The sequence below is a fragment of the Entelurus aequoreus genome, linkage group LG08, assembly GCF_033978785.1.
Source record: "Entelurus aequoreus isolate RoL-2023_Sb linkage group LG08, RoL_Eaeq_v1.1, whole genome shotgun sequence".
NCBI classification, from domain to species: Eukaryota; Metazoa; Chordata; class Actinopteri; order Syngnathiformes; family Syngnathidae; genus Entelurus; species Entelurus aequoreus.
Window position 1 is genome coordinate 73,090,715 of NC_084738.1, and position 14,034 is coordinate 73,104,748.

A 14,034-nucleotide genomic window follows, 5' to 3' on the forward strand; every position below is an offset into this window, starting at 1 on the left:
TGCAAACATGGTGGACTACTAATCAGCATCAGCCCTGATAGAAACACGTCGGTAGATCTTTAGTCCAATTTTCTGCTCTTTAGTATTACTTTTAAAAGGTGTGTTTGGTTTCAAGTGTCAGCAAACACTGACTGTCTTTGTCGTGTTCTCGCCTCAGGAAAAACTGGACCCAGACTTGGACTGTCCTGCACGGAGGAGTGCTGACGTTCCACAAAGATCCAAAGTCGGGGGCGCCGGGAGCGTTGGTAGGAACCCTGCGACATCGTGGCACTACCACTTTTTGCCTAAAGTCTCATTCCCACCCCCCACACAGAACAAGACCAATCAGATCGTCCCTGAGGTCCGGGTGGACCTGCGGGGAGCTGGCATCGGCTGGGCCTCCAAAGACAAGTCCAGCAAAAAGAATGTTCTAGAGGTGAGTCGGGCTGAGAGTGGTATTTGTGTGAGAACCGGACTGACACGGGACCTTCCTTCCAGTTAAAGAGCAAGAACGGTGCCGAGTACCTGATCCAGTACGACACTGATTGCATCATCAACGACTGGCACAAAGTCTTAATGGACACCATACGACAGCTAGTGAGTCACTTACATATTTACCATAAGGCCGGGGGCCCATTCTTAAAAGACATGTTCCTCAGCTGTGGGCCTACTCAGTTGTAATACACTTTTACACCACGTGTGGCAGTCATGACAACATCACACAAACAGAAGAAGTCTGCAGCTAAAGTTTCTTAAGCGCAAAAATGATGACTAAAGTGGTGAAGCTGTATTTTCATTTGCACTGTCATTTTATTAATAGTTTATTTAGAAACCATATCTTCATTAGTTTTATGATTTATTATTAATTTAAGTTATGATTTAATGTATTTTGGTACAACATAGTTTGCAAATTTTTATGAATAATTGTAAGCGCTAAAGTCATAGAGAAGTTTCTTAAGCGCAAAAATTATGACTAAAGTGGTGAAGCTTCAATTTCATGTGGACTTAAATTTTATTGACTGTTAATGTCGGAAATATACCATGATTTGTTTTATTACTAATTTAGTGGTAATTTTATTTTTCTTAGTACAACATAGTTTGCAAATTTTGATAAATAATTGTAAGTGCTAAAGTCATAGAGAAGTTTCCTAAGCGCAAAAATTATGACCAAAGTGGTGAAGCTGAATATTCATTTGCACTATCATTTTATTGACTGTTTATTGAGGAAATATGTCATGATTTGTTTTGATGTATTATTAATTTAGTTATAATTTTACTTATTTTAGTTCAACATTGTTTGTAAATTTTAATGACTAGGCGCTAAATTCATAGAAATTTTCTTAAGCGCAAAAATTATGACCAAAGTGGTGAAGCTGTATTTTCGTTTGCACTGCAATTTTATTGATAGTTTATGTAGGAAATATGTGATGATTTGTTTTGATGTATTATTAATTTAGTTATAATTTTACTTATTTTAGTTCAACATTGTTTGCAAATTTTAATGACTAACTAGGCGCTAAAGTCATAGAAAAGTTTCTTAAGTGCATAAATTATGACTAAACTGTAATTTTATTGGTAGTTTATTTAGAAACCATATCTTGATTAGTTTTATGATTTATTATTAATTTAGTGGTAATTTAATTTTTGTTACTACAACATAGTTAGCAAATTTTCATAAATAATTGTAAGTGCTAAATTCATAGAAGTTTTCCAAGCGCAAAAATTATGACTAAAGTGGTGAAGCTGAATTTTAATTTGCACTGTCATTTTATTGACTGTTTATTGAGGAAATATGTCATGATTTGTTTTATTATTATTTTAGTGGTAATTTAATTTTTCTTAGTACAACATAGTTCGCAAATTTTTATAAATAATTGTAAGCGCTAAAGTCGTAGAGAAGTTTCCTAAGCGCAAAAATTATGACCAAAGTGGTGAAGCTGAATATTCATTTGCACTGTCATTTTATTGATAGTTTATGTAGGAAATATGTGATGATTTGTTTTGATGTATTATTAATTTAGTTATAATTTTACTTATTTTAGTTCAACATTGTTTGCAAATTTTAATGACTAACTAGGCGCTAAATTCATAGAAAAGTTTCTTAAGCGCAAAAATGATGACTAAAGTGGTGAAGCTGTATTTTCATTTGCACTGTAATTTTATTGGTAGTTTATTTAGAAACCATATCTTGATTAGTTTTATTATTTATTATTAATTTAGTGGTAATTTAATTTTTCTTAGTACAACATAGTTAGCAAATTTTAATAAATAATTGTAAGTGCTAAAGTCATAGAAGTTTCCCAAGCGCAAAAATTATGACTAAAGTGGTGAAGCTGAATTTTTATTTGCACTGTAATTTTATTGACTGTTAATGTCGGAAATATACCATGATTTGTTTTATTACTAATTTAGTGGTAATTTTATTTTTCTTAGTACAACATAGTTCGCAAATTTTTATAAATAATTGTAAGCGCTAAAGTCATAGAGAAGTTTCTCAAGCGCAAAAATGATGACCAAAGTGGTGAAGCTGTGTTTTCATTTGCACTGTAATTTTATTGATAGTTTATGTAGGAAATATGTGATGATTTGTTTTGATGTATTATTAATTTACTTATTTTAGTTCAACATTGTTTGCAAATTTTAATGACTATCTAGGCGCTAAAGTCATAGAAAAGTTTCTTAAGCGCAAAAATGATGACTAAAGTGGTGAAGCTGTGTTTTCGTTTGCACTGTAATTTTATTGGTAGTTTAGTTAAGAAACATATTCATGTGAGCAAATGTCTCACTTTACAAATATTTCTCAGGTGATAAAAACAGTTTTTGCCACCCGGTGGTGGTTTGAGCACACTGCAGATAGCCCCACTCCTTCATGCTTCTACTCACATGCAGGATTCTCACAGGAATGAGGGCAACCTTGACCTACTGTGCTGTGTTCCAGGAGTACCAGGACACCCATTCGGAGGGGGAGGAGGCGGACGTGTTTGAGAAGGTTGGCACTTTGGAGCGTGACGACAAGTTCGGAGGAGGCTTTGACGTGCGGAGATGTGAGTCAACTACACCGTGCTGGCACTTTTACCACAATACTTGGTTCTTGTACTGAATACAACAGTTGGTTCTCAATGTAAATATGAATAATTGGTTCCAGCCTGGACAAAAGTCCATATTTTAGTCAAGGTTTGTAGACTTTGAACACAATATTAAAGTGCTGTACAGTACTGAACATCACACTAAGGCAGGGGTGTCAAACTCATTTTAGCTCAGGGGCCGCATGGAGAACCATCTATTCCTACGTGGGCCGGACTGGTAAAATCATGGCATAATAACTTTAAAATACAACTACGGCAACTTCAGATTGTTTTCTTGGTTTTACTTTGGCCTAAAATAGAACAAGCACATTCTGAAATAAGGACATATCACATATGATCCTCTTGACAAAACAATTCAAGTTAGTTGAAAAATCTGCGGAAAAAAATGGTACAGTTTCAAAAACTCCATGAAGAACACAATGAATTTAGACTTAATCTCAGTGTATCTACAAAGCAATTCAACTTTAAGTCACAGCCCATGTAGGATTGAACAAAAAACATAAGAAAGCATAAATAAAAACTCCTCTATGTATCAACTACCTCATTTGTCTTTCCACTGTTCACTTTCTTTGAATTTTCACAGAAGAAACTAATTTTCACAGAACCATATCAATGTGTCTCATGCAGCATTTTAAGTGGGGTTACCAATTGTTTATTTTACTCCTGTGTGTTTTATGTTGGGTCAGGGGGGAGGAGTCCCAGCCCCGCTACTGTGTACCTCTTGCTTGGTATACTTGCTCGCCCCAATATAAACAATTTGCTTGCCTAACAGAATTGCTATTGCGACATCCAGTGGACACATTTAGAAAAACAGTTTATTTTATTTAAAAATGCAGCTCAATTTTACACTGACTCATCTCGCGGGCCGGATTGAACCTGTTCGAGGGCCTGATCCGGCCCACGGGCCGCATGTTTGACATCCCTGCACTAAGGTGATGGATCAATAACTGTATGCTGAACTGTCCCTTTGGTGCCCTCACAAACGATCAGAAATCACAAAAATCCTTAACTTCAACATTGAGGGGTGTGAATCTTTAGGCATCTAATTATTGGATCCGATTCTGATTCCTGGGGTGACCCATCCTTACTCATGGTCTCCTTTGTCAGCCTCCAGACTGACTCATGGTCTCCTTTGTCAGCTTCCAGACTGACTCATGGTCTCCTTTGTCAGCCTCCAGACTGACTCATGGTCTCCTTTGTCAGCCTCCAGACTGACTCATGGTCTCCTTTGTCAGCCTCCAGACTGACTCATGGTCTCCTTTGTCAGCCTCCAGACTGACTCATGGTCTCCTTTGTCAGCCTCCAGACTGACTCATGGTCTCCTTTGTCAGCCTCCAGACTGACTCATGGTCTCCTTTGTCAGCCTCCAGACTGACTCATGGTCTCCTTTGTCAGCCTCCAGACTGACTCATGGTCTCCTTTGTCAGCCTCCAGACTGACTCATGGTCTCCTTTGTCAGCCTCCAGACTGACTCATGGTCTCCTTTGTCAGCTTCCAGACTGACTCGTGGTCTCCTTTGTCAGCTTCCAGACTGAGCGTGTACAGCAGCGCCGCAGGAGAGACTGACCCCAAGAAGGTTCGCACCAAGCTGATGAAGTTCCTGTCCAAGAGACCCTCACTTCAGGCCGTCAAGGAGAAAGGCTACATCCGAGGTACTTGCATGTTCTTTACTGACACCTACAGCATGGGAGTGGAACTAGACTTAAGTTCACTTCCATAGCGCTCTTTAACCTTCAGTCTAAAGCGCTCTTTAACCTTCAGTCTATACCAAAGCTGTGTTTTCTTTTGCACTTTATTTTTATTGAGTAGATTTAAGAAACATTATTATTATTATTATTATTATTTGTAAAAAGCACTTTACATTGAGTAAACAACCTCAAAGTGTATTAAAAAAATATAAAAATAAAAAGATAATAAAAAATAAATAAAAAATTAAAAGAAAACTACAACAGCCAAATAGCTAAAACTAGTATGCATACCGTATTTCCTTGAATAGCCGCAGGGGCGCTAATTCATTTAAAACCTCCTGTCACTCCGGCGTTTACCGGAAGCCTGCGGGATGGCTGTGCATGCGCTAATTATTTTAAAACCTCTTCTCACTCCGGCGTTTACCAAAAGGAATGCGGTAAATTTAGGCGTGCGCTTTGAGTGTGATGTAAGCATACCATCATGGAAAGCACATTTAATTAAAAAAAAACGTTATTATGGTCTTACCTGTACTTATAAATGGAGTCCATTTTGCAGCTCCTTCTGACCAAAAGCATCGATAACTTGTTTATAGAAGTCTTCCTTATCTTTCTTCAGTTTTAAAAGTCTCGATGGAGATATTCCTTTAATTATTACTTCCTGCTTCCATTATAAGTCCAGTTTAGAAAACTGTTTTATTTTAGGTATGTAATCCTCCATGTTAAAAGTTCAGGCGAGAGGGAAAAAAAAGTGTTGCTGCGTGTTGTCACTTCTTCTGCAGTACCGGAAGTCGCAAGAAAGATCACTAGCGCCCTCTACCACCAGGAGGCGGGAGTCATTTAATGACTTATACAGTATTTGACACACGCAGCTACGGTATATTAATAAAACATAGCTGCTTACTGTTCTTTTTAGCATACTGTACCGGTATTCAATAGCTTGGACCTTAAATCCTACTGAATAGCTCTTTATCTTTTTTCCTTTGTGCGATTGTAAACTACTGAAAGCAGCTTCCTCCATTTTGAAAATGAGGACAGGTAAAGCGTCACTCGTGACGTCACGAATTTGACCCGGCGGAAGTTCTGGACATATGCTAAATATTTTGCGAAACGAGTTTGACCCGGCGAAAATTATAGACATGCGATAATAAAATTAATATTTTGCGAAACGAGTTTGACCCGGCGAAAATTATAGACATGCGATAATAAAATTAATATTTTGCGAAACGAGTTTGACCCGGCGAAAATTATTGACATGCGATAATAAAATTAAAATTTTGCGAAACGAGTTTGACCCGGCGAAAATTATAGACATGCGATAATAAAATTAATATTTTGCGAAACGAGTTTGATCCGGCGAAAATTATTGACATGCGATAATAAAATTAATATTTTGCGAAACGAGTTTGACCCGGCGAAAATTATAGACATGCGATAATAAAATTAATATTTTGCGAAACGAGTTTGACCCGGCGAAAATGATAGACATGCGATAATAAAATTAATATTTTGCGAAACGAGTTTGACCCGGCGAAAATTATAGACATGCGATAATAAAATTAATATTTTGCGAAACGAGTTTGACCCGGCGAAAATTATAGACATGCGATAATAAAATTAATATTTTGCGAAACGAGTTTGACCCGGCGAAAATTATAGACATGCGATAATAAAATTAATATTTTGCGAAACGAGTTTGACCCGGCGAAAATTATAGACATGCGATAATAAAATTAATATTTTGCGAAACGAGTTTGACCCGGCGAAAATTATTGACATGCGATAATAAAATTAATATTTTGCGAAACGAGTTTGACCCGGCGAAAATTATAGACATGCGATAATAAAATTAATATTTTGCGAAACGAGTTTGATCCGGCGAAAATTATTGACATGCGATAATAAAATTAATATTTTGCGAAACGAGTTTGACCCGGCGAAAATTATAGACATGCGATAATAAAATTAATATTTTGCGAAACGAGTTTGACCCGGCGAAAATGATAGACATGCGATAATAAAATTAATATTTTGCGAAACGAGTTTGACCCGGCGAAAATTATAGACATGCGATAATAAAATTAATATTTTGCGAAACGAGTTTGACCCGGCGAAAATTATAGACATGCGATAATAAAATTAATATTTTGCGAAACGAGTTTGACCCGGCGAAAATTATAGACATGCGATAATAAAATTAATATTTTGCGAAACGAGTTTGACCCGGTGAAAATTATTGACATGCGATAATAAAATTAATATTTTGCGAAACGAGTTTGACCCGGCGAAAATTATAGACATGCGATAATAAAATTAATATTTTGCGAAACGAGTTTGACCCGGCGAAAATTATAGACATGCGATAATAAAATTAATATTTTGCGAAACGAGTTTGACCCGGCGAAAATTATAGACATGCGATAATAAAATTCATATTTTGCGAAACGAGTTTGACCCGGCGAAAATTATAGACATGCGATAATAAAATTAATATTTTGTGAAACGAGTTTGACCCGGCGAAAATTATAGACATGCGATAATAAAATTAATATTTTGCGAAACGAGTTTGACCCGGCGAAAATTATAGACATGCGATAATAAAATTAATATTTTGCGAAACGAGTTTGACCCGGCGAAAATGATAGACATGCGATAATAAAATTAATATTTTGCGAAACGAGTTTGACCCGGCGAAAATGATAGACATGCGATAATAAAATTAATATTTTGCGAAACGAGTTTGACCCGGCGAAAATTATACACATGCGATAATAAAATTAATATTTTGCGAAACGAGTTTGACCCGGCGAAAATTATAGGCATGCGATAATAACATTAATATTTTGCGAAACGAGTTTGACCCGGCGAAAATAATAGACATGCGATAATAAAATTAATATTTTGCGAAACGAGTTTGACCCGGCGAAAATTATAGACATGCGATAATAAAATTAATATTTTGCGAAACGAGTTTGACCCGGCGAAAATTATAGACATGCGATAATAAAATTAATATTTTGCGAAACGAGTTTGACCCGGCGAAAATTATAGACATGCGATAATAACATTAATATTTTGCGAAACGAGTTTGACCCGGCGAAAATTATAGACATGCGATAATAAAATTAATATTTTGCGAAACGAGTTTGACCCGGCGAAAATTATTGACATGCGATAATAAAATTAATATTTTGCGAAACGAGTTTGACCCGGCGAAAATTATAGACATGCGATAATAAAATTAATATTTTGCGAAACGAGTTTGATCCGGCGAAAATTATTGACATGCGATAATAAAATTAATATTTTGCGAAACGAGTTTGACCCGGCGAAAATTATAGACATGCGATAATAAAATTAATATTTTGCGAAACGAGTTTGACCCGGCGAAAATGATAGACATGCGATAATAAAATTAATATTTTGCGAAACGAGTTTGACCCGGCGAAAATTATAGACATGCGATAATAAAATTAATATTTTGCGAAACGAGTTTGACCCGGCGAAAATTATAGACATGCGATAATAAAATTAATATTTTGCGAAACGAGTTTGACCCGGCGAAAATTATAGACATGCGATAATAAAATTAATATTTTGCGAAACGAGTTTGACCCGGTGAAAATTATTGACATGCGATAATAAAATTAATATTTTGCGAAACGAGTTTGACCCGGCGAAAATTATAGACATGCGATAATAAAATTAATATTTTGCGAAACGAGTTTGACCCGGCGAAAATTATAGACATGCGATAATAAAATTAATATTTTGCGAAACGAGTTTGACCCGGCGAAAATTATAGACATGCGATAATAAAATTCATATTTTGCGAAACGAGTTTGACCCGGCGAAAATTATAGACATGCGATAATAAAATTAATATTTTGTGAAACGAGTTTGACCCGGCGAAAATTATAGACATGCGATAATAAAATTAATATTTTGCGAAACGAGTTTGACCCGGCGAAAATTATAGACATGCGATAATAAAATTAATATTTTGCGAAACGAGTTTGACCCGGCGAAAATGATAGACATGCAATAATAAAATTAATATTTTGCGAAACGAGTTTGACCCGGCGAAAATGATAGACATGCGATAATAAAATTAATATTTTGCGAAACGAGTTTGACCCGGCGAAAATTATAGACATGCGATAATAAAATTAATATTTTGCGAAACGAGTTTGACCCGGCGAAAATTATAGGCATGCGATAATAACATTAATATTTTGCGAAACGAGTTTGACCCGGCGAAAATAATAGACATGCGATAATAAAATTAATATTTTGCGAAACGAGTTTGACCCGGCGAAAATTATAGACATGCGATAATAAAATTAATATTTTGCGAAACGAGTTTGACCCGGCGAAAATTATAGACATGCGATAATAAAATTAATATTTTGCGAAACGAGTTTGACCCGGCGAAAATTATAGACATGCGATAATAACATTAATATTTTGCGAAACGAGTTTGACCCGGCGAAAATTATAGACATGCGATAATAAAATTAATATTTTGCGAAACGAGTTTGACCCGGCGAAAATTATAGACATGCGATAATAAAATTAATATTTTGCGAAACGAGTTTGACCCGGCGAAAATTATAGACATGCGATAATAAAATTAATATTTTGCGAAACGAGTTTGACCCGGCGAAAATTATTGACATGCGATAATAAAATTAATATTTTGCGAAACGAGTTTGACCCGGCGAAAATTATAGACATGCGATAATAAAATTAATATTTTGCGAAACGAGTTTGACCCGGCGAAAATGATAGACATGCGATAATAAAATTAATATTTTGCGAAACGAGTTTGACCCGGCGAAAATTATAGACATGCGATAATAAAATTAATATTTTGCGAAACGAGTTTGACCCGGCGAAAATTATAGACATGCGATAATAAAATTAATATTTTGCGAAACGAGTTTGACCCGGCGAAAATTATAGACATGCGATAATAAAATTAATATTTTGCGAAACGAGTTTGACCCGGCGAAAATGATAGACATGCGATAATAAAATTAATATTTTGCGAAACGAGTTTGACCCGGCGAAAATTATAGACATGCGATAATAAAATTAATATTTTGCGAAACGAGTTTGACCCGGCGAAAATTATAGACATGCGATAATAAAATTAATATTTTGCGAAACGAGTTTGACCCGGCGAAAATTATAGACATGCGATAATAAAATTAATATTTTGCGAAACGAGTTTGACCCGGCGAAAATTATAGACATGCGATAATAAAATTAATATTTTGCGAAACGAGTTTGACCCGGCGAAAATTATTGACATGCGATAATAAAATTAATATTTTGCGAAACGAGTTTGACCCGGCGAAAATTATAGACATGCGATAATAAAATTAATATTTTGCGAAACGAGTTTGATCCGGCGAAAATTATTGACATGCGATAATAAAATTAATATTTTGCGAAACGAGTTTGACCCGGCGAAAATTATAGACATGCGATAATAAAATTAATATTTTGCGAAACGAGTTTGACCCGGCGAAAATGATAGACATGCGATAATAAAATTAATATTTTGCGAAACGAGTTTGACCCGGCGAAAATTATAGACATGCGATAATAAAATTAATATTTTGCGAAACGAGTTTGACCCGGCGAAAATTATAGACATGCGATAATAAAATTAATATTTTGCGAAACGAGTTTGACCCGGCGAAAATAATAGACATGCGATAATAAAATTAATATTTTGCGAAACGAGTTTGACCCGGTGAAAATTATTGACATGCGATAATAAAATTAATATTTTGCGAAACGAGTTTGACCCGGCGAAAATTATAGACATGCGATAATAAAATTAATATTTTGCGAAACGAGTTTGACCCGGCGAAAATTATAGACATGCGATAATAAAATTAATATTTTGCGAAACGAGTTTGACCCGGCGAAAATTATAGACATGCGATAATAAAATTCATATTTTGCGAAACGAGTTTGACCCGGCGAAAATTATAGACATGCGATAATAAAATTAATATTTTGTGAAACGAGTTTGACCCGGCGAAAATTATAGACATGCGATAATAAAATTAATATTTTGCGAAACGAGTTTGACCCGGCGAAAATTATAGACATGCGATAATAAAATTAATATTTTGCGAAACGAGTTTGACCCGGCGAAAATGATAGACATGCGATAATAAAATTAATATTTTGCGAAACGAGTTTGACCCGGCGAAAATGATAGACATGCGATAATAAAATTAATATTTTGCGAAACGAGTTTGACCCGGCGAAAATTATACACATGCGATAATAAAATTAATATTTTGCGAAACGAGTTTGACCCGGCGAAAATTATAGGCATGCGATAATAACATTAATATTTTGCGAAACGAGTTTGACCCGGCGAAAATAATAGACATGCGATAATAAAATTAATATTTTGCAAAACGAGTTTGACCCGGCGAAAATTATAGACATGCGATAATAAAATTAATATTTTGCGAAACGAGTTTGACCCGGCGAAAATTATAGACATGCGATAATAAAATTAATATTTTGCGAAACGAGTTTGACCCGGCGAAAATTATAGACATGCGATAATAACATTAATATTTTGCGAAACGAGTTTGACCCGGCGAAAATTATAGACATGCGATAATAAAATTAATATTTTGCGAAACGAGTTTGACCCGGCGAAAATTATTGACATGCGATAATAAAATTAATATTTTGCGAAACGAGTTTGACCCGGCGAAAATTATAGACATGCGATAATAAAATTAATATTTTGCGAAACGAGTTTGATCCGGCGAAAATTATTGACATGCGATAATAAAATTAATATTTTGCGAAACGAGTTTGACCCGGCGAAAATTATAGACATGCGATAATAAAATTAATATTTTGCGAAACGAGTTTGACCCGGCGAAAATGATAGACATGCGATAATAAAATTAATATTTTGCGAAACGAGTTTGACCCGGCGAAAATTATAGACATGCGATAATAAAATTAATATTTTGCGAAACGAGTTTGACCCGGCGAAAATTATAGACATGCGATAATAAAATTAATATTTTGCGAAACGAGTTTGACCCGGCGAAAATTATAGACATGCGATAATAAAATTAATATTTTGCGAAACGAGTTTGACCCGGTGAAAATTATTGACATGCGATAATAAAATTAATATTTTGCGAAACGAGTTTGACCCGGCGAAAATTATAGACATGCGATAATAAAATTAATATTTTGCGAAACGAGTTTGACCCGGCGAAAATTATAGACATGCGATAATAAAATTAATATTTTGCGAAACGAGTTTGACCCGGCGAAAATTATAGACATGCGATAATAAAATTCATATTTTGCGAAACGAGTTTGACCCGGCGAAAATTATAGACATGCGATAATAAAATTAATATTTTGCGAAACGAGTTTGACCCGGCGAAAATTATAGACATGCGATAATAAAATTAATATTTTGCGAAACGAGTTTGACCCGGCGAAAATTATAGACATGCGATAATAAAATTAATATTTTGCGAAACGAGTTTGACCCGGCGAAAATGATAGACATGCGATAATAAAATTAATATTTTGCGAAACGAGTTTGACCCGGCGAAAATGATAGACATGCGATAATAAAATTAATATTTTGCGAAACGAGTTTGACCCGGCGAAAATTATAGACATGCGATAATAAAATTAATATTTTGCGAAACGAGTTTGACCCGGCGAAAATTATAGGCATGCGATAATAACATTAATATTTTGCGAAACGAGTTTGACCCGGCGAAAATAATAGACATGCGATAATAAAATTAATATTTTGCGAAACGAGTTTGACCCGGCGAAAATTATAGACATGCGATAATAAAATTAATATTTTGCGAAACGAGTTTGACCCGGCGAAAATTATAGACATGCGATAATAAAATTAATATTTTGCGAAACGAGTTTGACCCGGCGAAAATTATAGACATGCGATAATAACATTAATATTTTGCGAAACGAGTTTGACCCGGCGAAAATTATAGACATGCGATAATAAAATTAATATTTTGCGAAACGAGTTTGACCCGGCGAAAATTATAGACATGCGATAATAAAATTAATATTTTGCGAAACGAGTTTGACCCGGCGAAAATTATAGACATGCGATAATAAAATTAATATTTTGCGAAACGAGTTTGACCCGGCGAAAATTATTGACATGCGATAATAAAATTAATATTTTGCGAAACGAGTTTGACCCGGCGAAAATTATAGACATGCGATAATAAAATTAATATTTTGCGAAACGAGTTTGACCCGGCGAAAATGATAGACATGCGATAATAAAATTAATATTTTGCGAAACGAGTTTGACCCGGCGAAAATTATAGACATGCGATAATAAAATTAATATTTTGCGAAACGAGTTTGACCCGGCGAAAATTATAGACATGCGATAATAAAATTAATATTTTGCGAAACGAGTTTGACCCGGCGAAAATTATAGACATGCGATAATAAAATTAATATTTTGCGAAACGAGTTTGACCCGGTGAAAATTATTGACATGCGATAATAAAATTAATATTTTGCGAAACGAGTTTGAACCGGCGAAAATTATAGACATGCGATAATAAAATTAATATTTTGCGAAACGAGTTTGACCCGGCGAAAATTATAGACATGCGATAATAAAATTAATATTTTGCGAAACGAGTTTGACCCGGCGAAAATTATAGACATGCGATAATAAAATTAATATTTTGCGAAACGAGTTAGACCCGGCGAAAATTATTGACATGCGATAATAAAATTAATATTTTGCGAAACGAGTTTGACCCGGCGAAAATTATAGACATGCGATAATAAAATTAATATTTTGCGAAACGAGTTTGACCCGGCGAAAATGATAGACATGCGATAATAAAATTAATATTTTGCGAAACGAGTTTGACCCGGCGAAAATTATAGACATGCGATAATAAAATTAATATTTTGCGAAACGAGTTTGACCCGGCGAAAATTATAGACATGCGATAATAAAATTAATATTTTGCGAAACGAGTTTGACCCGGCGAAAATTATAGACATGCGATAATAAAATTAATATTTTGCGAAACGAGTTTGACCCGGCGAAAATTATAGACATGCGATAATAAAATTAATATTTTGCGAAACGAGTTTGACCCGGCGAAAATTATTGACATGCGATAATAAAATTAATATTTTGCGAAACGAGTTTGACCCGGCGAAAATTATAGACATGCGATAATAAAATTAATATTTTG

General features: G+C 34.8%; 1 protein-coding gene across 1 annotated transcript in view; it reads left to right on the forward strand.

Annotated features, from left to right (window-relative positions):
• Positions 1-14,034, forward strand: part of arhgap27 (Rho GTPase activating protein 27) — an 86,091-nt gene that overhangs the window by 59,889 nt on the left and 12,168 nt on the right. Inside the window, 5 exon segments of the mRNA XM_062057283.1 lie at positions 158-245; positions 314-415; positions 478-576; positions 2,918-3,023; positions 4,589-4,717. Coding sequence (XP_061913267.1) covers positions 158-245; positions 314-415; positions 478-576; positions 2,918-3,023; positions 4,589-4,717 — 524 coding nt within the window.